Raw genomic sequence first — 27353 nt, 5'->3', positions numbered from 1 at the left:
CGATGAATAAAAATGGTCATTTTTACCGCGCAAACACCTGTTGACTGAGAGAATAAGACGGGCGGTATCGAGTGTTTGTTTCTAGCAGTGCTCTAATAACACTTTGTAGAACTTCAAAAACCATGGTCTTGGTCCCAATCACACAAATTCTGGAAGGCTTGGCTCAACAGACCCCCACACTTCCATTTGTGTTTTCGGCTTACCGTGCACCAATCGCTAATGTAACTGCTGTGAAAAATCAGTATCCATAAATTTACTGGTATCGCGATTTTTTTCTCAAGTTTGCGTATGCATTTGGCCAGCAATAGTGGTACTTTCATATGTAGAAGGGTTGACCAGACTCTAGTTTGACTCGAGTCCCCATTTTCTGATACCTAGACTTGACTCGAGTCATTTTCTCAAAATACGGAAACGACTCGATTCGAGACAATCTTGGTATTGACTCGACTTGGACTCGAGTCATTGTGCATGACTCGAACCAAGCCATATGACTCAAGACTATAAAACGACCAAGACCGACATTTCATTGTAATTTCGAAGAACAATAAAGTGACCACCCTGTTGGAATATCGTCTATTGATCCTGGTACTTGACAATGTGACAAGAAACTGCTCAAAGGGAGGTAAATTAGTACGTCATAAATCCAAATCATTCAATATCACCAAACAGTGTTGACTTGAGTGGGACTTGGACTCGTACTCGAGTCATAATACCATGACTCGGACTAGACCGTCTGCTCGGTGAATTGGACTCGGACTTGACTCGCTGGTGAATTGAAAATGACTCGACTTGACTCGAGTCAAAACTATGAAAGTGAGATTGACTTGTGACTCGGAGCCTCATGACTGGGTTACAGCCCTGATATATAACATACACGTGATCAGATTCCATGCTGGAGCGCATTGAAATTTAGGACACCCATTACGTTTCGGCAACATTGCACCAAGTTTACCATGTCTTTTTTCGATCGGGTAGCTGTTCACTAAAAATAAAGCAAGGCTAGCGATCTCTTCGACTTGAATTGATGACGTTGGAATATTTAGTCACTGTCTGAAAATGTTGACTTGAAAATAAAGATAAATACTTTCACTAGAGGCATTGTTGTGATAGATTCGGCACGACATTTACTCGCTTAGGATATATTTGATTGAGAAGCCGTCGCTGGCCTACAAAATTGTCTTGCGAACTACAGCACATCTGAACTAGTTAGAAAGAAAGAAAAGGGTTGGGGGGATTTGTATATGAAAAAGAGATTTTAGATAGCATTTGAACATACTTTCAGCAAACAAAAACAGCCATAAGGAGCATACGTTCGGATATAGCTGGTTGACTATGACAGTTCGAACATGAACAATTTGGGAAATCCGTTACAATTCTAAAGTGGAATTCCTCCCTAAAAATTGCAAAATTCCCCCCAAGGGGGGAATTCCTCCCCGGTTGGGAACCACTGCACTAACACGTACGCACGTAACAACAGCGGGCATAGATGGCATTTTATGTGCACACCAATAGCCGTTGCAATTCCATATTTTACAATACATGTAGGACTGGTCGCTATTTTGCTAAATGGGCAAGTTTACACGGATAGTGATTACTATCTCTTCAAGTACCGGTATAAATTATTCGAAGCTCATTTGTTCAGTAAAAAACACTATTTGCCGAATTTTGAAGGAAAATGTACTAGGCCAAGATCTAGTGTAAAAACACTAGGAGTGGCACCACTGACCAAACAACGACAACGCAGGCTATGTAAGTGTAGCTATCACATACCACAATTAGGGGTTATAGGTATTGCAGTCGAACACAGCATAAAGGACACAAGCAACGACAATTTAGCTTATGCAAGGATCCACCACATAGCACAATTTAACGTAGCTATGGATGTAAAATATCCAATTTAACGTAGCTATGGATGTAAAATATATATAGCAGCAACACAAGTAAAGGAAAGTATTGGCTCCGCATTGCGTGTTGGCCGTCGCTACTATATAATTCCTAGTTACAAGACTGTTGGATTCCGGCATCGATAGCGCGTTTCACTGGGCTTCGACTGTCCAATTGTTAGCGAATAGTGCATGAATCAGATTCGTTTGTGCCTCACCTGGCCATTGTTTCTCTGCGATGGCATTGTATGTAATAAAGCCGAATGTCACCTTCATTGGCGATTTTGAAGGGGTTCTGGTGCTCTGACACTGTTGATATTTGGATTTTCGGAATCAGTGTGACGATAGCCTTTGATTGATACCAATTATTACGAATTCCGGGCTATTTGTGATGAATTGCATTGTCGCAGGTGAGGCACGACCCGCCCGTGCCTCACCTGTGCCTCACCTTACGTTTGGCGCTGTATTTTCTAATAATAATTATGCAGATTTATGATGTTGGGTGATAAAAATGTTCAAATTTAGTTATTTATGAACATCGATGTAAAACATCAATAAATCATCGACTCATCGAGGGTTTTCACGATTTTCACTTACTCACCCAGACGACAGGTGAGGCACTGCCTCACCTGCCTCACTGGACCGCACGTCACTGACTGTCCTATCGTGTGTCCTATATGGTGTTGACACAAGCAAATCTAACGGATCAGTGAAATTGGTCTACGTCACACTTTCCATTTGGCTGAAGGCAATTTGACGATAATTTTTGACCAACTTACCGAGCATCACATTTGATAAAACGAGTATCAATCGAAAGCTGCTGCTGTACTGATTACGAAAATATAAATTTTATTTCGCTCGTGGCCATGGAACACCCATAGTCAGCCTGGAATTTTGGATTGTTATGGATAGTGGCATAGTGACGCAACAGGGCTGTCTGGCGAAACGAGAGCGTATAGGTCAGGAGCAAATGATGACCTAGTTATACCTGCAACCAATGATGGCCGAGACGGGCGTATCGTCACAAATCATAAGTACGAGTTGAGTGTGTAATGTGTATCTTTACGTCCAGGGTACACTGATACTGGCCTGTGTTCCATCAGACACCGGTTAAGAAACACTGGTCTGCAATATTCATACGTGTATAGGTGGCCAATGATGGTCTTCACGTTAGTGACTTGCGATTCCGAGGCCCTTGGTAGGCTATTACGGTCAATATTTTAAATTTAATATAAGGAAGTGCAGCCTATGCATGCCAGTTTTTAGTGTACTATTTATATCATATTATTTCGTGTGACGACTGCGATGTCTGGTGATGTTGCTGAAGGATGCCGCACAGTAGACCTCTGACTGTATAACAATGTCTGCGTATAAAGCTGTTGACCCCAGGGGTAAGTGACTCAGTGGTATTACATATTAGCGCAAGAAGTCATGTTCAATCCTTTGTTTAACGGGAAATTGCGACACATTTGAAACTCTAACAAACTGCATAAATTTTATGAATGGTGATGGATACAAAGCCCCCCACATTATCATGTTCCAAAAACCGACTATAAAAGCTATGGAATTCTAAATACACAAGTGTGTGGCAACGTGTAATGATTAAGCATTTCGTTACAATGGTTACATGAACAATGAAAACTGCGTTGTTGCGCACAATTCACCCTAGCCAAGTACCTATGACTTGCACAGAATGACAATAGTTAGGGCGAGTGGCGAATTGTTGGATGACAATTTTCAGAATGTTACTGAATGAATTTCTTCAGCAAGTGCAATCCATCACTATAGACTCCATCATGACACTGTATCGCACTCGCAATGGAATCGAACAACAATGCTATATGTATAGTTTCATTCTTTCTAGGGTATTTGTTGAATGACAACAACACTGGTGTTGATCATTTGGGAGAATCAGCGTTTGCGGAGGCAATCGCGGAAAGTCTCCACCACGTCGAGACTCCAATTACAATCGGTCTCTACGGGAGATGGGGAAGCGGAAAGTCATTTCTCCTAAGACATATAGAAAGTAATAATATTTATTCATATCTACATATACAATTGATGGAATATTGCTGGCCGCTTGCACGGCGACGGGGTGCAAAAACGTGATAATAGAGCTTACGTGGCTATGCCTCTGCTTGCCAAGGGGCCACGGAGTTTGTAAATACCTTATTAATATCACAGATGGCCATTGGCCATTGGTGTCCGTTCTGGCATTTCACTAGGACCTATATTCATAGTTATTAATTATTTGTACTCAATTAGCCCTTTTTTACGTTCTATCGTTGCAGATTTGTGTTTTTATTTTGCGACGTTGACAAAATCATTACCGCACCACATCGTTCCGTTTCGTGCATGTCAGAAGTTCAGATAAGGTCTTCCGACTGTGCGTTGTTGTTGTTGGTTCTGGTATTCATGGTGTTTGTCGACGACAACGGTCATTTACACCAGGCCGATATTCCCTATTCCTGATTCCGTAGCTGCGGACTTGCAGCACGGCCCACTTCCAAACTTTTTAAGACACCACTTACGCGTCTGATATGACGAGGAGGAGCCTTGATAAACCTTCAACACTCAGGTAGGAATTCTGGAGTCGTCCTCGGTCGGACTTCAGCCCACAACTCGTTGGTGTTGTAGCTGTGGATTATACCACTGCGCCATCTCGCCAGCTTCCGACTGTGCGAGTGTGCGTGTGTATAAGAGATATGTTTTACACGAGATGTTTCAGACTATCCATTTTATAATCGCCTTTTATCAAATAGTTGTTGGTGCTCGCAAAGGGAAAAATTAATTCAGGTCTTCTTCTGGCTACGTCGTACTCCGATCAACTAATCATTATCTTCTTTTGACTATTACATATCTTCCCCTAGAAAACTCCGCAGTCTACCAACCCTCATAACTTTTTTAGTTTTGTGTTAGATATCCTCAGGCGATTTCAAAGACAACAAGAAATATATGATAAGAAAAAGAAAGGAAAGATGGAACGAGAATTCCGATCGAAACATGTACTCCGAGCTGTGTGTTGGGGAGGGGTGATTATATTGCTTTTCCTCACGCTGCTCGTGACTGTGTTGCTTGCTGTAAAGCCGTGGCTCATCACCGAATGCCTTGGGATGAAGTTACCAGATCCCGAAAGGGCTCAAAAATCAAACGGGACCGGCAGTGCAACCGCCGTTAACCCAGAGGAAGAAAATCGAATGATCCTGAAGCGGCTGAGGATTGCCGGACTTGTTTTGGTGCCGATTGAACTCGTGTTGGTCTTTTTCGTGGGTTGTTTCGGTAACCGTTGGATGTCACCGGGTTATTATGGCAGATGTTCGTTGTTAACATACGGGACTTTTACCAAACTTCTTGTAAGTAATTCTAACAAAAACATCGTTGAATACCCGGGTGAATCTCCAGCGAAACGGCTTCGACACATCAAGCCTGGCGTCAAGGGGCTTGCACTGGCTGTTTCCGAAGCGCATATTTTCCCACGGAAATATATATTTGTGGATTTCAAAGCTTGGGAATATGCTGGGAGCGATACATTATGGGCGGCAATAATCACCAAGATTACTGACGCAGTAGAACAGGAATTTGGGTTGATTACGGCACGACTTTTCCGAATTCTGAAGGTAAGCTGTGATTATAACTAGAGGTCGACCGATATTGATTTTTACAGGCCGATACCGATACCGATATTTAGACGCTCACAAGGCCGATAATCGATATCATAGGCCGATATTAATATGGAAGGAGCAGAGAACTATTTCGCCAAAAATATTATATATTAGGCAAGGTGGCACTTGTTCATGCCACAGAAAGGTGAACAACAAACGAGAAAACTGAAATCGAAAAGACTTATTGCTTAATTGTGAACATTCGTTGAAATTTGGGATAACCCGAAAATCAAAACATGATACAGAATTGCAGATCAGTTCAGAAAAGGTAGATTGTAGTTAGATATAAAATATCGGTCGCGATATCGGCCTAGATTGGCCGATACCGATATTCGAGAAAGTTCCAAATATCGGCGCCGATAATCGGCTAAGCCGATAATCGGTCGACCTCTAATTATAACGCTGAGGTCGACTTTGAAGTGCTTCTATTTTTCTCTAGTATCCTACTCCAATAGATTTTCCCTATTTGCCAGCTTTTTACCAGTTTGAATTCCCGGTTTATACTTTGGCAATATTAATACATTGTTTGTTGCAGAAGCCTATAGTTGTAGTTTTATGAACCTCACGGGAATACTTTAATTTTCAATTGAGTAGTACAGGTCACAATTTGGACCAGCATTTCTAATCTGAAGTCGTACATTGTCAAGTTCGGCCTTTTGTATCGTGAGTGAACTCCATTTCGTTGTCGTTATTTAAGTAAAAATGTATTTTTTTAATCGACAAAATAATCTGATATAAATCTTGCAGCACATTTGCGAAGACCAACTATACCTCAATTATGTCTACAACCGTGGTAGGCCTCTATTATATTCCTTATATTGACGATATTGTTCAGCAATTGCGATTAATATAGCGATATGCTACCGTTCAGGCACAAGAGAAATATGACAATGAATTTACCATGCACACGACCTATATTGCATACGTGATGATTATAAGAGCCATCATAATTAGAGATTTTCAACTCGTTTCATGTAGGATTACGTATTTGCGGTAAAAGAAGACCGATGACAAGAATGAATGTTTAATAAAAAAACTATGGGTTCATTTGTACTGCGAGTTATACTAAAGTCATTAGATTGTCCCTAACTATATCTCTGTGTCAGTTGTCACCACAGGCCTGTTAAGTGCTAGCATCGTGGGATGGATATATAGCTCAGAACTCGAGAACGAGATTTGATCTTCAAAATTTATGTACGGTGTAGCAGTAAATATCCTTCTAAACCAGTGGTTCCCAACCTTTTTCGACTCATCGCCCCCTTTTGAAGCTCCACACCGATCATCGCCCCCCAAATATTGGGAAAATAAAAACAGCACTCCGTCAGCCCCCCAAACATTGGTCCTTGACCCCATAGGGTGATAACCAAACCCCAGACCCCCCTCAGTCAGTGGGCCTTTTGTCGCTACATATCAGCTATACCCTATTTCATGTACTGTTTGGTGAGTCACCGCAGTTCGCCTAAACGCGCGAAGCGCGACAAATTTAGATAATTCATGTTTGAATCGGTCAATATGGTCGGGAATTGCATATATATTGCTATCAGTTTTTTATCCTCTTTCTGCTCGCGTAATTAGATTTACCGGTAGAGCTGAGTGTGGTGTGCTGGTAAAGAGGACCCCTAAATAATATTTAAACATGTTCGGGCGGAATCGTTGTTATATTGACTTCGTTGCATGATGCTATTTGGTAACCTCCTATATCTGCTATGTCAGAAGATATGGAAGTCGTCAAAACGTACCAAATTAAAAGACGCACATGATTTCAAATTGGTATTTCTGTACTGGCAAATAATTTTTTCCTTGCGGGATGGCATTTGTCCTGTAGGGTTAAGGTCGCCAGGACAGGAACATTCGACGCCAGCCATTGAGGCGCCTATGGACAATTAAACATATATGTATGTATATATCGAAGTTTTCGGTCAGCACAAGGGCATTCCTTTTCGGCCAAGGCCTTCTCGCTGCTGATCGTTCTGGCACACTTCTCGGAGTCGCATGATACATGGCCTCTAACTTCATATGTCTTAAGGAGTCGTGGCGCAGTAACGGCCGACGCCGAAGTCTCCCATTTCCATAAATCATGCGTATTTTTGTTGAGTGACGGGTACCCCAAAATCAAGATTGCGAGCAGCGCGAAAAATTTCTGAATAAGTTGCATGAATTTCTAAAAGATTACTCTATAATTATTGCTAATTCACGCAATAATTTTGGGCCCCCACCCCCAATTGGGGAGTTTGGGATGTGGTAGTTACGGTCCCGACTCCAATATAGCCGTTTTAACGCGCCATCGCCCCCCTATCGCCCCCTTCGTCCATTTTCGCCCCCCTATCGCCCACTTCGTTACTTTCGCCCCCCTCGACCGCCAAATCGCCCCCTGGGGGGCGATATCGCCCACGTTGGGAACCACTGTTCTAAACAATATGTGTTAGTGGTAAAATATATTGAAATAAGCATAAGTGAGGGTTAGAGTAGTGAAGAGAAATGATATATGCCTGATGAGTTCTGTCCATTCTATTTCTGCGTACCACACATTGCAGCAACGATATTTCAGCTCATACTAATTATTTAGCACCGTCGTGGTTGTGACATATTTGATTATATTATTTTAGATTGAAGAAATAGAGTCAAGTATTTGTCGCGAGAATGCTCGGACAATATACCTTGAATTGCCCAACAGATCAGAGGAGGAGGTTATGGAAATGATGTGCGAATATGGGGCCGTGAAACGATGTACTACACCAACAAATTCGGTTTGGCAAATTGAATTCTGCAGCGATGGCGAATGCTGCAGTGCGAAGGAATGCCTAAAAATAGAAGGTGTAGATTACTGGACGAGCAATCCGTTGGAATCGGGTAAACGGAGGACAGAAAACGGGGACAACCAACGGGGTGGACCCACGGAGCGGACGAACGGGGCGGACCAACCAACCAACCTCGGCCAATTGTCATCACCAGCTAGAGGGCGATGCTGCACCCGGTTTTGTTGCCACTTTCTGAAATATCCCACTAAAATATTGTGCCTTCCCCGCTTAGTATGGTGGATACTCATAATGCTGTGTGCAATAGTAACCCCTGTGATCGCTTATGCCTTAGCGGAACATTTTGGATTGGATATCTACCGGGTAAGGATTGTGCAACGTATTCATAGGCCTACGTTAGTAAAATTACATGGGTGACTGTCGTCGGTTATAGTCGTAAGACCGGGATGCATTATGATCATGTTTGGCACCATCTTGCAGCAGTAGACTGAATTACAACTTGACTTGGCTGGCAATCGAGATTGTTAATAATATCAAATATCCTGAATAGAGATGAATAGTATAGCTAGATACAGCATTTCATGCAAGCGCAAGTTGTCTTGAAAGAAATATACAAATTTAGTATCACTAATCGTCTTCTAATCTATGATATCATTCATAAAAACTGAAATAATATAGGTTCTAGGTCAGCGGTACTCAACCGGGGGTCCGCGAAGCAATTTTGGGGGGTCCGCGAGACCTCTAAATCTGCAAATGATTGATAACCAAATTTGTAACTTTTTAAATTAGGGAAAGAATGACGCGGTTTCGCTCACACTGTCATAAAACCTCATGACTCACATCATCAGAATAATCTTCTGACATGAGATATCCTAATGTGCAAATTCATTTTAATTGCCAATAACCTAGTGGTATTGCTGTTTAGATACATTTTTTTGAGTTTGTGAAAATAATATGGAGATAGCAAGGTCAATCACGGTGACTTTGTGATACTTGTGAAACCTTTTCGATTTGGAGATGTCAGTCTCATCAAATTAGTGAACAGTCGCTTGAAATAAGAAGTATTTTCCCTAATTTGTCCCAATGAAGGGATTGAAACCTCGTCACGAACTCCATTATATCCTGTGATATACATAACCACTATTCCATGATAACTTCAAGATGAGATGCTATAGATCAGTGGTTCTCAACCTGGGGGGGCGCTAGAAATTGACGAAGTCTGTATGAATTCTGACTAAACATGTGCTTCACAACAATTCTGAGAAGACGATTGTTGAAGATGAAACTTATTTCGAATTCAAGAAAGCTCGTCAAATTCAAACTCCAGCAGTCGCGCTCAACGGAGTATAGGCTGGTTTCAGCTTGATTTGAGCAAAATTTTGATATTATTTGTGCCCAAGACAGACTTGGATGCAATATAGGTTGCCCGGTTTCGCCCTCAATTAGGCTACCCTAAATCAACACAATTTAATTCAATTCCAAAACTGATCAGATTTAGCATGGCAGTACAGAACGACGCCGTGCTCTCTGTAGTGACTACCAGCATTAGGATTAGTCTCAGTACTACCTACCTTGAAATAAATTGATGTCCTGTTCAATGTTTTTGGCTATTTTCTAACAAGTTTGGGAAAATTTGTCAGAAATGTTAAAGACTCAGCAACTGGATTGCGGGTTCAAAGTTGGCGTAAGGCATACCATATGTATGCTATTAGATCAGGGATGGGCAACCTGCGGCCGTAGAGGGAATTTGTGCGACCGTCGACACCTAATTCAATTAGTATGTGTTGGGCTGTTGGCGGCCGTCGACATGCAAATTGAAATTACGAATTCACTCACAAATTTTTGAGATATTTTTTCATTAATCATGAAATTTTCTTTGCGCTTCGCGAAATTCAACATAACTTCATTTTTCGATTTTAATGTAGGAGCGCTCTTCTCAATCTGAGCCGGAATCGGAATCGTGTGCCGCTCACGAAAGAGATTTGTTTATGGTACATTTGGGTGATTTCAATACATTTCCACTATTTCCACTACCGATGCAATCGGCAATCCTGATGGGGGTCAAGAAATAACATGCAACAAAGTGACTAATAACAATTGGCCCACCCGAAGATGCATGATCATTTATAACTTGCTCTAAATTTTCGAAAGCACTCCCTCCATGAACCCCCTACCGGTTAATCTGATCACATGGGCTGAGAAAGGATAAATATATGATAGTAAATGTGATACTGCTATTATTAATTACGAAATTCATTCGTGAATCTGAAAAATTTTCGCACTCGGTGCGACAATATGCAATCCCAGCAACTATTGATAACATTGCCACTCGCGATTTCGGTGGGTACAATAGGCCGTTGTGAAAAGTATAATAGTCCGGAGTTCACCGTGAATGGATATGGACATATTAACACAGGTATTTTGCGTCCAGTTAGTTCATTACGGCTCTGACCTGGAATGCGACCTTAGGCTACATAAGTAATCGAAATTCGGCCGTGACTACCAAAAACGTTGCCGACCACTGATTAGATGATGTTGTTCCGACGCGGCACTAAGGACAATGAGTGGCGCTTCATCAGGTGTCGGGATCCTGTCTGCAATACACTAAATCCGGCAATAGGGACTAGGCAAGCGTTGCGTATCTCAAATCTCTTCTGTTCTCAAATACAAGCATTCCAAAACGTAGAATACGGAATAGCTTGTTCAGAATATAGATACGTGAATGGCGAGATTCGCAAGATTGCTTGCTCGTCCGATAACCGTCGAAATAGAGAAAGAAATAACAGCAACAGAGCAATATAAAGGTAAACGAAAACGGACGGCGCAACAATTCAATCAACCAACTGAATAACTAAAAACATGACTCGCCAAAACAGATGTGCTCTTTTTGACATGACGATGGGGGGGGGGGGATCAGGGGGGCGCAATTTTATTTGACCATCGCCAAGGGGGGCGGGTGTCCAAAATGCTTGAGAACTGCTGCTATAGATAAAAATGACCAAGCTGAACGTGTTATGTTCATTAAAAATGTGTTTCTTCATTTTGGTGCCATAAATGTTGTGATCACATCAAAGTGTCGTCGGAAGCGTTACGCGTTAATATTACATTAGCCTCCATCTATCTTCATGGAAATGGATTTTCGGCACTCGCTCATATCAAATCGAATACGCGGATTGTCAAGACACGACCACGTACTTCAAGAAATACAGCTGCAAAATTAGCTTTGAAATAATACTACAAGTCTACCCAATTTCTACATAAATAGTATGATGTTATTTTTAAGAAAAGTAATTTTCTTGCTATTTATCAGAAGCCGACAGTTCATATTCACACAAGACAAATGACGGTTGCGCCATAATTAGGCTAAAAGTTGAGGGGGTCCGCTAGGGTCCGCGAAGCCAAAAAGGTTGATAACCACTGTTCTAGTGGGATGATGGTCAACCGTGTTGACAATTGTCCGCTTTCTTCAAGTCTTACCCGATGTGCTGTTATTTATTTTAGACCTATCGGGAAGTTCCGTTGTACGGACAAATATTGCTTTGGCTTCCTGCGGGAGCAGCTGTGACTTCAGTCACAACGAAATTTATTTGGGCCATGTGCCACTCTCAGAGAAAACGAATTAACGCCGCACTGGATGGAACCAAACATAAGATGGTGGACCAACTAGGATTTATGAGCAAAGTTAAAAACGAGGTGACGATGACTATTTAGAGTTAAGAAAACTGAACTGCCAAGAGCGACTGAGGACATATTATATCAGTGCGCGTCAAACCTTTTTTGAAGTGCTGCACCCTTCATAGGTGTAGCTCTGATTCACAGGGTAGCCTACACCGTGCAGGCGTGCACACCGGTTGAAGAGCACTGGCCTAGATTACAGCCAACTTCGGTTTTCCATTCCAGATCGAAGTCGTTTCAAAGCTTATCCAATGTGCCAAATTCACTCATCAAAAAGATTACAAAATCGTAATAACTATAGACGATCTGGATCGAATTCCGTTGAAGCAGGTATACATCATGTCTATAAATATACATTATTCGAAAACAGTCAAGGGGAAGATTAGATTTGTTATTCGTCATTACTCTATTTCATTTATATGTAAAATTCACATGAACATCATATCAAATGTATAGGCCTATATAGTATTCAATCACCCACTGCTACTGTCATAACCAGGATGAAGAGTTTAAGATTTAATCTGAATTACACAGGTTCAATCTGTACTGGAAGCAATAAATATCCTCCTCAGCGATATATCCGCACCGTTCATTTGCTTGGTGGCAGTTGATTCGCGGATTGCGGTGAAATGCATCGAGGAGAGTATGGGTGACGTGTTGAAGGAATCGCACATAACGGGCCACGAGTATCTGAAGAAAATAATAAATTTGTCGATATGTTTGCCAGAGGTAAGGAGGGGTGTTCCGGTGAATTCCTGATGCACTAGATTTTTACCGCAATACATTTTACAAATAAAATAACTGGTTGGGTCGGTGGTACGTATGACTAGCGCACAGCAAGCAGTCACCTGTCTATTTTGTAGAAATATTTGGCTGTTATTGTAACGATAGGTGGCGCCTATTACATTATCCGATTGCCAATGGAATGTCCCAATCAAATACGACATAATAGTTAGCCCATCAATAGCAGTATCTCTCACTTCAATACAAACTGCAAACAGCACAAAAACTTTTAATCTTTTACGAAGTATATTGTATAATAGCCTGCATTCATTACCAGATCAGCGATGTAAATAAGAAGCGTTTCATTGCTGGACTAATCGACCAAGCGGATCGCTCAGTTAATTACAGAAAGAAAGGTGGAAAAACAAATGGTTGCATGGATTGTGTGAACGAGGGTACGTAAAACGTTTTTGGGTGCATAGTGTACAATTCGCAAGTATATTACAAGCTTGATGGAGCACATAGCAGTGGCGGCTCGTGGCAACATCGGGTGGTGGAGCAAGGGCTGCGAGCGACTCTTATCAACATGACGTCACAATGATGTTTTCCAACGTAAAAAAGTAACTTTATGATGGTCACATGAATTTCCCGACAACAGTGATTTTAACGTAGGTGCCGCGAGACATTTTGGCCTTGAAACTGAAGACTGAGACACAACACATACGGCTTACTGTCTATAAGTCTGCTGCGAAATCGCCGTTGGAAAATATATTAATCAATAAATACACGAATGAAAGCCGTTGAACTTAGTACACTGTTACATGACATCATCGAGAAGTAGCATACGCAATCTCATGACCCATTCCGGCATGGTACACTGTCAAAATCAATACAGACAGACGGACACCGAACTTTGAGTAAAATATATCGAGGAATAGGCTGATCCAGTGATCAGATGTTAGCCGACATCGAAAATGAAATAGCAGTCGCATTTGACAGTGCATTGTAAGCAAATGGTTTGAAGGCTACAATTTCACAGTGAAATAAACATTGGAGAACATAAAATTATGTGAATATTTGAATGCAATCCGAGAATCTTAGTTAGCTGTTTCAAGCGATCATCGAGATATGCCATGGGATGTATCAATCATCACCGATCTCGTTATGGAACGCAAACTAAATTAGCACAGACCGACACCGGCTTTTGCGTCAGATCCGCAATGATGTAGGTAGGCCTAAGTATCAGTATCAGATTAGCGCGCATCTCTGCCATACTAGACCTCGAAAACGAAATAACTGACTTAATCATTGAGTGTCAACGTTGAGACTTGGCACCGCGTTCGATACTAAAATCAAGACATACCGAGCAAAAGCTCATGACAAATCTAGCTATGGAGCATCGTTAAAATCAATAGAGACAAATAGCGGCTTTTGCGTAAATCTATTAGCGATAAATGAAGAGTCCGCTCTCACTCGACTTGGGAAACGATTACCACCCACATAGTTCAGTGACAAACTTAGAACTTGCCCTATAGGACGAGCCGCCACTGGCACATAGTTATTACTATATTTAGGGGTCAAATAGTTAAGCGTTGAAGGAAACTACCGCGCGAGATTGGAATATTCTCGCGAACTCAAAATAAGTGATTTCATATATATTTATGTATTGCTTAGGCTACCTCTCGGGTATTGTATTGTATTGTATTGATAGGCACAACACAGTGGGGCTTATCGCCTTTCTAGGCCTTGTGCCCCACGACATGAATTTCATAAAGTTCATTGGTCTTTGCCTTTTTTTGTCTTGTTGGGAACGTCTTTTTCATTCTCTCTCGCAGTCATCTTCATTATCTCTCACTCCCATGCGTCCCCATCGTGGTCTCTGCTGCCGACTTATAGCACGGCTCACTTTCAGTCTGGGCTTTTCAATACACTACCGTAGTAGTGAGGTAGGCGATGAGGAGCCAAGAGAAACCTCCGACACGTAGACGTTAGTCAGAACCAGTATTCGAACCAGCGACCATTTGTGTCGTGACTACCTCTCGGGCATTACATCGTGTTAGTGGCGGTAACTGGGGCATAGCCCCACCTAAAATTCTGTTCAATAACAATTCTTTACCATTTATAGACGCACAGCAATCTATATATACCGAAATCACAGCGAAAATCGCATTCTTCTTGCCCTTTCGCTTGTAAATGCCCATATATAGCGAAGTCTATGCGAAAATCGAATTCTCTTCTGTGTTTTCGCTTTGCGAATGCCTAGCCGGGGCATGCCCCGGTAGCGCTCATAACAAGCTTCAACTGTCTATTCTCTCAAAGCCGCGTACAATAAAGAAACAGTGATTTATTCTCTCCTATTCATAAAATTACCGAGCAACCGGGGCACAATAGGTCTGTGCCCCTAAGGTGTGATGTAACAATCGTATCTATATCTGAACTCGGTTACCGTCATGTGCGTTTCGTCGACCTTTGCTGGTATAGGTCGATTTTGATGGTGATTCACGCCATGAAAACTCTTGAAACTTGGTATGTCATGTCGTGATGGTGGTATTGAACACTGCCCCAAGTTTCAGGGTTTCCACTTGAAGTTTAGGGTAGTAATTCCATTTCCGAAGTTGAGTGAGTGCTGATCCGTCATGTATCGCAAACAGATTTTACTCAAAAGCGGGTATTGGTATTCATTGATTTTGACGATGTTCAATACTGAGATCGGTTATGACATTTGGCACGGTAAGTCTTAATGTTAGTATCGAACGCTGTACCAAGTTTAAAGTTTGTCACTGAACTATGTTAGTGGTAATTTAGTTTCCTAAGTCGAGTGAGAGGTGACTCGTCATTTATCGCTAACATATTTTACGCAAAGCCGGTATTGGTCTCTATTGATTTTAACGATGCTCCTTAGTCCTTACCTAGATCCGTCATAAGCTTTTGCACGGTATGTCTTGATTTTAGTATCGAACGCTGTGTCACGTCTCAAGGTTGACACTCAATGATTATAGGGCAGTAATTTCGTTATCAAGGTCGAGTGTGGTAGAGATGTGCTCTGATCTGACACTTTAGCCTACAACGCATTGCGGATTTTACGCAAAAGCCGGTGTATCTGTGGTAACATTAACTGTGTTCCATACTGATATAGGTGATGAGATGATGATATCATTCTCAGTTTGAATTCAAATGTTTACTTTGATAGTATATTCTCCAATGTCAATTTCACCGTTCACCGCCATTTGCTTACAACCCCCTGTCAAGCGCGATAGTTATTTCGTTTTCGATGGCGGCTAACAGCTGATCACTTGATCAGCCTATTCCTCAGTAAATTTTACGCAAAATTCGGTCTGTTCGCATTAAGTTTGACAGTGTACCATACCGAAAAGGGTAGGCTTACCATACGTCCTCTTTTAAGAGGATTTGTCCTCTTTTTTGACTTTTTTGAAAGTGTCCTCGGAGGACGCCCTTTTGTCCTCTTTTTTGAGATTTTGTCCTCTTAGGTCAGATTTAGAGCAAAAAGCGAGTGATATGCCGCAAATCAGCACAGAAGTGACGCTCCGGCGGATATTTCGGAGTGAAAAACGGTGAATTTAGCTCTGAGCGAAAAGCCTTTTTTTTTAATTTTTTTATTCATCCACCTGGCAATGTGGAGAGAAAAACGGTATTTTGAGCTCTGAGCGGAAGTGATGACCTTTTTTTTTTTTAGTCAACCGATCACAAAGTGGGAAAAATTCACCGGTTTTTGAGAATTCTGCTCCGGTTTTGCATCTTGCAAATTTCTGAAAAAGTGTCCTCTTTTTACATTTTCAAAATATGGTAAGCCTAGAAAAGGGCCATGAGGCTACTTCTCGATGATGTCATGTAACAGTGTACTAAGTTTACGGCTTTCATCCACGTATTTATTCGGTGATAGATTTTCCAAAGGCGATTTCGCAGCAGACCTATAGACAGTAATAAAGCATGTATGTGTCGTGCTACAGTCTCCAGTTTCAAGGCCAAAATCTCCTATGCTGTACCGAGACCGAATTCCCGAGGCTGCTATTCTTAGTTCTTCAGAATGATGTTTTGGATTCAATATGACAGGCCCAATGTATGAGATAACAATTGCGTATGAGTCCGAACTCGTTGACCTTTCCAATTAGGCTTACGCAATCTCTCGAGTTATAGTCAGGCCGTGTTATTTTTGGCATATGCCAAAACTGCCAAAAATAACTTATTTCTGGCATTTTTCGATTTTTATTTTTGGCAGTTTTGGCATCGTCCTCTAAATAGATAGTTTCAGCCTCGAATTAATCACAAAAACGCTCTATTTGGGCTAGTTTGTCAAAAGACACCACATAATGTGCAGCATCCACGTATAATTAGTGCCAACAAACAATAAGAAGAAGAAAAAAACTAACGATTTCATAGGTTAATAATATCAAGCGAAACCACAAAATGTGCAGTATCCATCGTAATCGGTGCCAATAAGCAAAAAAAAAAAAAAAAAGCCTAACAAACACGCTCAACAGCTGATTGTTACAGCTGTTGAATAGACTTAAATCGTTTGCACTGTAACAGTGCTTCCACACTCAGGTCAGCTAAGTTTCTCCTAAATTCATTTCTCGCCCAGCGAATCTGGGAAACATCGGCTTCAACAGTAGCCGTTGAGGGAAAGAATGTTGCCTTGCCACTCATCCACAAAAGTTTTCAGAGCTTCAAAATCTTTGGAGGGCCGAACCGGCTTCCGTGCATCATGAAAAGAGATCACTTAGCCAGTGCCATCGATCTCATCGCGGAAAGAATTTTCTTCCCGATCCTTTTCCAGGAGTTTCCTGTGTTGTCTCTCAACACATTCTATTTAGTAGTCCGACTATCATTTCTCCTTCAGTCTACCGATATATTTTCGGAGAACTTTTGTCACTTCAGGTGGCTTTAATATTACCAACTCGCATGGAAGAGTCCTGGGAAGGTTAGATTGTTTAAGAACATTGACGCAACAAGACTGTCTGGCAAAACGAGGCTATGCAGCTAAGAAATAGCCAGACAGTTTGTTGCGTCACAATGTTCAACTCGATCACAATGCAAAAATCGTGGTTGATTTTGGGGGTTCCAGTTCCATGAGCAGAATATAATTTATGTTTTAATAATCAGTACTGCGGCAGCTTCTCATTGATACCAGTTATATCAAATTTAGCGCTCGACAAGCCGGTCAAAAATGGTCGTAAAATTGCCTTTGGACAAATGGAAAGTATGACGTAAACCAAATGCAGTCAGCCGTTCAATCTCGCTGTGCCCACACCATTTAGGACACCATGCTTTCACCCCTAATGGGTGGGCTGAGCCCAGATTAAGAAACCTGCCTTTCACAAACGCTCTTCTCGCTTGTAACGCGGTCCTGTTAACAACACCATGAACGAAATACACTATTTGGCAGGCCGTGTTATTTTTGTCATATGCCAAAAATTGCTTATTTTTGGCATACGCCAAAAATTGCTTATTTTTGGCATTTTCAAACTTTTATTTTTGGCAGTTTTGGCATCCGGCTCCTGAAATGCCAGAAATAACACGGCCTGGTTATAGTCATGTCCATTTCTGCAGATAATTAGTCAGGTCTAGTTCGAACATGAACCGTGTTGAATCTTTGTTCCGTACGCCGTTTACGCAGTTACCACACTTCATGTCCTCCTCATCCGCGTCAGCGGTGTCTTACAAAAAGCCTAGAGGTGGGCCGTGCTATAAGTCGGCAGTTACGGAAAATACAAAAGAATATCGGCCTGGTGTAAATGACCATAGCAGTCGAGAAACACCATGAATACCCCAAAACAAACAAACACTTCATGTCACAGCTCACCGGCAGACCTCTCGTCTCGTGGCACATACGTTAAATTAAAATCACTGATGTCGGGAAATTCATGTTACCGTACCATCATTAAGTTACTTGTTTACGTTGGAAAACGTCATTGTGACGTCATCTCGCTTGCAGCCCTTGCCCCACCACCCGATATTGTCACGAGCCGCCACTGCATCGTGTCATATAAAGCTTGGTGACTGCTGGTGTGCACAAATATTCAATTCAATTTATTGCTGAAAATTTCATCATTTCAATACCCCACAAGACTGCGATACAATGAAAGATAGCAAGGTATCGAAAAGACTTGGACTCTCGGAGTATAGGCCTAATCTGCGAAATCGAAATATGATTTCCGATGGTGCAACATTACGCCGTCTCGGCACGAATGGGCAATGGTAGCAGGTAACAATGCTATTTTGATTACCAAATCAAAGAAGCTGTATTACACAACATGTGTGGAAGTTGATCACAAGGACGAAAGGCTTCACTGCTTTCGCTGCGTTTTATAATAATAATATTAATTTGCGAATATCCTAAATTTCGAAAACTCACAGATAGCTATTTCAGCAAGGTCATTTTCATTTAACCGTGAACTTATTTCTGTGCTCAACAGTCGCCAGACCTGGCAGTAGCAACAGCAGAGCTGAAACCGGACCAGTAGATATTGACGGTGGTAGGGAAACTATACCCAAGGAATTGTGTGACGAAGATTGTCCCGATGGCTTTTACGATACAGGTAAGCGTATTATTTAGGGATTTCCGCACATATGTGCCTGACGCAAACCCAATGGTAATCAGGTCCCGTAGTGCAGAATTGTTCAACTGTGGTTTGAACAGTATGACGTCATCACTTTTGACTGTCACAATGAAGGTGAGGCGAACTTGCAGCTGCCGAATATACATGGAGACACAGGATCGGTCACTACATTCATCTTGAACTATTCAAACACTTTAACATCACCACTGCGACAAAAAATTGGTATGATTACAGTCCAGCACCGGTGACAGAAAACGACCAAGTAAAAAGTGTGTGGGATGTACCAGTTATAAGTGATGTCGAAATCAGCAGCAAGAGCCCGGATATGATCATCAAACAAAACAGGAAAATAGAATGCCTATTTATTGAACTGGCCGTGCCAGCTGATCAAAACATACTACGTACAAAAGGAATCAGAAAAAAATGAAAATGGAATGTATATAAGAAAATGTAGTGATGCAAAATAAACATTGTACTGATAGTCATTGGAGCAAGAGGGGTCGCAAGCAAACGACTCATGGGACATCTCCAACAGATTCCGGGAAACGATCGATTCGACATGATCCAAAATATGACGTTATTGGGCGCTGTTCAGTGTGCATATTCTTCGGAAGGCCTTGAATGCACCACTGGACTAAAATTACACTCATGCGCATAAATCACAGCATAATTTCTGTAATTTCGATTCTTCATTTTCAATCATTTTTACTTGTGCAACCAGTGTTAACTTTTTATCTACCGCAATTTTTTAATCTCACCCCTTCATGTATTGCATAGGAATAACAATTTGACTGTATTTATGAAATTTTTAAACATTACTTAAATCCCGCAATTTTCATTTTGGCGCGGGTTGCTTCCCGGATTATGTGTGTACGTACCAGTTTTACTGTGAAAAAAGAATTAAGTAATAAAAATTTGCAAATATCCTAAATAGTTGGTTCGTGGTACAGAACTTGAAGATAGCTTTCAATACAACATCCATTGTAGTAAAATATTTATTAAACTCGAAGACTTTTCGGGTGCCTTACTTCGCCTTTCTGGTTTTGCTTTTCATTCTGTTTAAATCCCTTCAGTGTGCCGTTAACTCTTGAAAAGAGGCACCCGAAAAGTCTTCGAGTTGAATAAATATTTTACTACAATGGATGTTGTATTGAAAGCAATATCCTAAATCTTGAAAAATCCCAGATTTCTATTTCAGTAAGGTCATTTTCCATTTAACCGTGAACTTCTTTCCATGCTCAACAGTCGCCAGACCCGGCAGTAGCAACAGCAGGGCTGAAACCGTACTAGTAGATGTCGACGGTCGTAAGGAAACCATACCCAAGAAATTGTATGACGAAGATTCTCACGATGGTTTTGACAATACAGGTAAGCGTATTATTTAGTGATTTCTGCACATACGTGCCAGGCGCAGACGCTGATAGTAGTCAGGTCCCGTAGTACAGAATTGTTTTACTGTGGTTTGATCATTTTGACATCACTGTTGAATGTCACAATGAATCTGTGATATGAAACCAATATATATGTGTACAATGTACGATTGTATGTATACCTTGCGGTAATGAGGCCTTTTAATTATTATAAATGTATGGTTCAGTTCAGCGTACTTATAAGTGATATTGCATCGCTTCGTAGGTACGAGTTCGCGCGCGTTCACGGCGAACTTTCTGGAAAAAGTATTGTTGATACCAACTCGAATATTTTAGGGCTTCGAAGTATCCCCAAGGAATGCGCAGATAGATATTGTGAAACATCGTTCATTCCTAATGAAAGAAGTATCAAACCACAACATGAAGAGCTCGACCATAAAAGCTTCCTATTTCAATGCAGGTCAGTATTTACTATTACAATTAAATAGTATATTCATATTGAAATGAACCCGAATATTTTCGGCTGACACTCGTCAGGGGTAATCGTCAGCAACTAGTAGAGAATTGGAAAGAACATTGTATATCAACAGTCGTATCACAAAATATGACGTCACCAGCATGAAATTTCGAATGAGAGAACGTTCAATGTACTATTTTTAGGTGATACACGAACTCCTTTTGTTGACAGAGTTTTGGTTGGTGTATTTTGATAAAAGTTGATTCCAAGGCACACAAATGGAATTGTGAACGACCTCGACCTACGATTCGAAATCGGTCGTCTCGATAATTATTCGCACAAATCGGATTATCCAACAGATGTTTGCCGATGGCAGAATTAATGGCAAACATCTGTTGGATAATCCGATTTGTGCGAATAATTATCGAGACGACCGATTTCGAATCGTAGGTCGAGGTCGTTCACAATTCCATTTGTGTGCCTTGGAATCAACTTTTATCAAAATACACCAACCAAAACTCTGTCAACAAAAGGAGTTCGTGTATCACCTAAAAATAGTACATTGAACGTTCTCTCATTCGAAATTTCATGCTGGTGACGTCATATTTTGTGATACGACTGTTGATATACAATGTTCTTTCCAATTCTCTACTAGTTGCTGACTATTACCCCTGACGAGTGTCAGCCGAAAATATTCGGGCTCATTTCAATATGAATATACTATTTGATTGTATATTGAAGTTCTGTACCTCCAAGAAGCTCTTCAAATATTTACTATTAGAACACCAACGTCTTGTGGTGCCTTGGTGACCTCACAAATATCTTTAATTACACACCATGCCGTATAGCACGCTCGGAGTGGGCCCAAAATTATATCATGAATTTACATATTTTTTGGATATTTACAGAACTTTTTTCAAATTTTCTTTGTACTCGGCGCGATTTATTGTCGTTTGCTTGTCTTGATGGGTACGCTCCCCAAAGAACAAAATGTAGCCTATAGTTTATAGACATAAGCAGTTCGGCGTCGGTCGTTACCGCGTCACGACACACCAAGACGTTGACAATGACGTTTCGGCTGACAAGCGACTCTGCGAGATGTGCTGCCAAAAAGCTCGGCGGCGAGGAAACCTTGAGCCAAAAAGACCGCCTCATGTCGCCGGAAACCAGTACATGTATATGTCGAATTTTCTATTGTCTGTGCCCAAAATCAGTGGTTCTCAACCTTATTGTTATCGCGGACCCCTTTTGGGCCATCACGGACCCCGTGGACCCCATTCAAGTTTACGTTCAAAATTAGCTCAATTATCCTGCGATCGTCATATTTCTTGTGCGATTATTAATTGTAGGCCAGTGATAAACAGTCACAAACCACCACTTTTCTTGGAAATAACATCACAGTATATGTAGAAATTGGGTTAACTTTTACTATTTCCAGTCGATTTAGACATTTATTGTCTTTAAAATCCGCGTCTTCGATTTGATACGAACGAGTGCCGAAAATCCATCCGACGACAGCTTCATTTTTTCACCAACCCTAACAATACATCTCAAAACGCTAATATGTTTGCATCGGCAAGTTATTGGCAATTTGATATTTTATCTCAGATGTTCATTTTAATGATGATATAGTCCAAGACCAGATTTTTTAGGGGGGCTGACAAAGTGCTACTACGGTTGTGGACCTGCGTATATTATTATATACGTCGTGAAGAGATTCAACTGTGAACGCGGACTTGGGAATTTGGTTTAGTATTATTAAATCGCGATTCGGGTTCCTCTGGAGGCCGGATGTCTTTTGAGTCATATGTGATACATCAGTGCCTCCACGGATATTTGTATTTTATCTTTGTGAAACTATTACATATAATGGTTTCGCAATGGCATTTTCACGTCTGGGAATAAATACCTTTGTTCCATATTCCCATAAAACTCTGAACCCAGTGTGCACTTGCAAATTTGGTGTTTCATTTCTCCAATTAATGGAAAATCGTCCAACGTCCTGCATTCTGGAATTCTGATATCGGCTAATTTATCATATATTTGGCGGACCGGCAGGAAACTTGCCACAGACCGGCGGTGGAGAACTACTGCTGGGAGGCTATATTTCACGTACTTACCTCTTTTTAACATGATTTCCATTTTAGTATACATTTGCAGGCCAAGGTGGGAGTTGCATTGAATGACTTCACCAAGTCGTTTCGATATCTATTCATTTGACTCAATTCCAACTAGTGGAAGCGGACTTATTTGAGGGTTTTCGTTGAAAATTCTCGGGTCCGAGAATTATCAACGAAAATCTCAAATAACTCCGCTTCTCCGGGCTGGAATCGAGTCAAATTTGTTTTGCATCGTTTTTTAAGACAATTTCATGGGGTTGACGAAAATTTTCAAATTTATCAAAAAAATTCAAAAGTAAATTAAAATTTTAAATTGGCTATGCGACGGCTTATACTTGTTAGAATCGAACCCAATTTGGTGTGCAGCGTTTTTTAGGGTAACCTGACATTTTTAATCAGTGAATGGCTGGAATCCGAAATAAAAGTTATTTTTGAACAACCCTATATATTCATTCATTGCTGTAGATCACGAATCCACGTATTTTGAATTACCAAGCTGTGTTGCTCGACCCCGACAAAATGAAATCATTGACTTCGTCATCTTTCAATCGCAAAGGACACGCATGGGAAATTGGAAATAGGACGGTTTTTGTACTCTATGTTTTTGCGGCATATACACCGACTCATGATATACATACACACGATATGTGCATATGCATACCATGAGTGCATGATGTAATGCACATGCCGCTGGACAAGGAAGGTGCAGAAATATGGTTGTAAAGCTTTCTAAGTCTTGCACCTCCTCTCGATGCCATCCCGGCAATGCTGAGCGCCAAGCGGCGAAGACAAGGATACCAGTTTTAGTGATCAGGTCTTCGGTCTGACCCGGCCGAGGATTGAATCCACTGCTTACCGATCAAGAAGCATCCCCAACTCAAATGGCCCGAATACATACATTTCAACGATTTTACCCCACGTAAATCGATAGTGATAGCGACTTGAGTGTGAAATGCTCAGTTGCTTATTGCTCCATCATCCCGCCTCGGATCTCATTCACCGTGTTTCGCAGAGCTTCTGCCTCGTACCCGTACCTCACAGTGTTCTGAACTGATTCATTCGTTCTAACGAACAGGAATTATATGTACGAATTCGAAGAATTCCACAAGCACATTCATGGAAACGCAAGAAACATCAAAAGACTTTTCAACATTATTTCTCTGACGGCGTGTCTTATCAACAGTTTCAAGAGAAGGGTATGTCACGTGATTCAGTCGCGCACAATTCCACTGTAAACTCATCTGCAGCGATCAATTTCAGCGTCGTCGACGCCATATCATCCAACCTCGATCCATTACCCCCAATTGTACAAACTTAATACGTGAGGAAATTTCATATTTTCGTAAGTAAATGACAACTATGTCAGACGACTGACATCCTTCTTCAGACCGTACTGCAGAGCTTGCTAAAAATCTAGTCATGTGGGTTATATTGACTGATCAATGGCCTTACCGCTCCAGTTACATACTGCAAGTGATCGAAGACGCTGAACAAAGGTGTAACGCAGGGTTGCATTCAGAAGAGATACCGAAAAACTGGACGATACTCGAAATATACGAGTAAGTCGAAATCTCAGTACTACGTTGGTTGTCGCCCAGCTGTTACTAAATGGCTTTTTACTACTATAGCTAGGTATTTCTCTCCCTAATGCTGTAGCCGCATCCCCAAATGATTGTGAATTCTTCTCGAATTGATTATTATTTGAGTGCCGTGATACTTTTAAAATGATATTCGACACCTTTTAATTATGCTGAATCTTCGCGTAGTGAGAAAACACCATTATGTGCATTATAATTGCGCGTTTGTGGCTTACAGTCATTTGTGAAAATTATTGTCGCATCCCCAAAAGTTTTTCCTCCCATCGACGCCTACGATTTCTTAGATATTCTTGTTGTCACAATATTCAAGACTTGTTTTGTCATAGTTTCATGGATGGTTTCGGAAACTCGTTCCTTGAATTAATCATGTAGACATGATTGGGAATGTATCGGATACTGTTAACATTCCCGAGGGTGTTTTGTACAATTACTTATAGCCTACTCAGAATCATCTAGTTCAATGACCTGGATAAGACATAAGAGGCGGCAATATACTGCCACATGGCATCAGTGGATGGCCATTATTCAACTACTAATATTTAAATGTATATATAAATGATCGATTTTTGACTGTCATGTACTAATGTCTGCAGGAACAAAGTAAAGCAGGAGTGCTTGAAAGGGGAGGACTGGCTTCATAGTCTGGACGGGGATCCGGACCTGTTCTTCAGTTACTTACAGCTCATGAAAAAATGCCGATTTACGACTTCGAAAATTCAGAAACTTCAAAACTACACAGTGAACTTGGATTTCAGTATTCGGCACGCCATCGCATTCGAAAGAGGTAAAACCATCTTAGCAGCTAATCAAGGGCGGCCTCAAGCGCCGCGCTCAATTGCGACGATGACGGACGAAACTGACGACTCGACCGATGACGAAGAATCGGAGAAAGCATCAGAAGGACAAGAAAATGCATCGATATAGCCAAGTCGAAACCATGTTATACCGGGAAAGATCATCGTTCTATCATGTGTACACCAAACCAGAACTCTGAAACGATATTTCGACGACAAATCGACAGTCGACGAGCATATACCCTATCCACATTCAAATCAAAATATACAAGCAGACAGGCCTGCTATTCAGAGCTCGAGATTACAGGACCGCGATATCATCTATCGACCTCGCCTTGCGTCAAATGCCACCGCATTTTGTCGCTTGTCCTTTTTTGTTATATTCTATTACTTTCAGTGAGCAATGAGCATGCATCCTCATTACATGGCCTACTAGGCCCAAGATGGTGTCCGATTTAAAGACTACCACAAGTCGTTTCGACAGCTTTCCATCTTTTCATTGTATGGCAATACTGTGGTGTATTGATCTGATAAATTTGCTGATATTAAACGGAGCTGTAAACAACCTTCTTGCTGTTACATCTATATTCTGTTCTTTTCGTGATGCATTTATTGATTTCGTCACTTAAAAGAAACGATGATATTGCAATGTCTACACGACGAAGCTCATTTATCAAATCTCAAATAATATTTACATACAAGTGATTTACCTAAATTAGCTTAGTGGACCTCGTCCATGCCGAACGGAGGTTATTAGTCTAAATATTGCTGTCCCATCGATATCGCGGGTCATGTGAATGAAAGAATCATTTTTTATTCTCCAGCTACACCAGGGGCGGCCGATCCGTGGCCCGCGGGGTAATTTTCGAAATTAGTTATAATATCAAAATATATATTACCCAGGTAATTTATTGTAAATTTGCAATGCCAACCATAAATTTGATTAGCCTGACATCGAAATTTTGGATGTTGATCACTAAAATATCAATTAAGACACATTGGCGTAGCCGGGGGCCAGCCACATTTTCGTAGATCTTCGCATATGACTATAAAGTAGAATATTCGCATATTCGCCGAAATATTCGATATTTATATGTCCAAGCGCCGAATAATCCTGTCCTTGTAAAATTTGCCCAGCGGTATGTAGATGCGACCCGCAATATACGCAAGTAACATTATTATTGACCGAGTTCATTCATTAACTTTGAAATTTTTTTGATTTTTTCAAGTGAGATGCGAAGCAGTGTTTTATTATATTTTCATCAATGCTACAAGTGATGTTGTCACTTACAAAACTACACGATGTATTTACTGTTTCATAATATCATGGTATAATTCCAAGAATTGAACCTACTTGTGACTGCATCCGCGGCCCCAGTCTGCCAAGATTCATCCCTACTTGCCTAAACGTCAAATTTTAGTGACTGTATGTTATTATATAGGTGTGCGCACTGTGCGAGAGTGGAGCTTGCGCGTAAGTTCGTCGAAGCGAGAAGACTTGCATTATCGGCATTTACGATGTGCTGAACCCTAATGAATTGATTCTTGGTAAATTTTGGGTACCGGGCTTATCAAACGCTTTGAAATCTTAATTAAGGATTGCACCGTGAGTTATTTGATCAGAGAGAAGCAGACACGGCGGCGTCTGTATGAAAATGCTATTCTCAAATCAACATTGTATAGTTATTATCGGCGAGAAATGGCTTTGAAGTGACATTGCTGTCGATAAAATACATT

At 41.1% G+C, this 27353-nt stretch overlaps 1 protein-coding gene across 1 annotated transcript; it reads left to right on the top strand.

The window, feature by feature from the left end:
- Positions 1–2559: 2559 nt before the first annotated feature.
- On the top strand, positions 2560–26181 carry LOC145440480 (uncharacterized). The gene is made up of 15 exons (XM_080318097.1): positions 2560–3274; positions 3748–3909; positions 4803–5500; positions 8152–8664; positions 11803–11994; positions 12202–12306; positions 12511–12705; positions 13037–13154; positions 19134–19256; positions 20523–20645; positions 20984–21107; positions 24300–24420; positions 24485–24545; positions 24612–24783; positions 25416–26181. Exons 1-15 carry the CDS (start codon positions 3244–3246, stop codon positions 25744–25746), a joined length of 3069 nt encoding a protein of 1022 aa, XP_080174223.1. The 5' UTR covers positions 2560–3243; the 3' UTR covers positions 25747–26181.
- The last annotated feature ends 1172 nt before the right edge of the window (positions 26182–27353 follow it).

Source organism: Botryllus schlosseri, chromosome 6 (assembly GCF_051294905.1).
Source record: "Botryllus schlosseri isolate E-star chromosome 6, Bs_hap1, whole genome shotgun sequence".
In the NCBI taxonomy this organism is placed as follows: domain Eukaryota; kingdom Metazoa; phylum Chordata; class Ascidiacea; order Stolidobranchia; family Styelidae; genus Botryllus; species Botryllus schlosseri.
Note: the sequence above shows the minus strand (reverse complement) of the source record. Positions and strands in the feature narration are given on the sequence as shown.

Bases quoted from the DNA above. Each gene is read 5' to 3' on its own strand.
- LOC145440480 (XM_080318097.1), top strand. From the start codon at position 3,244: ATGTCTGCGTATAAAGCTGTTGACCCCAGGG. The intron at 8,665-11,802 runs GTAAGGATTGTG...TATTTATTTTAG, and splicing joins TTGGATTGGATATCTACCGG to ACCTATCGGGAAGTTCCGTT. The intron at 24,784-25,415 runs GTAAGTCGAAAT...TAATGTCTGCAG, and splicing joins ACGATACTCGAAATATACGA to GAACAAAGTAAAGCAGGAGT.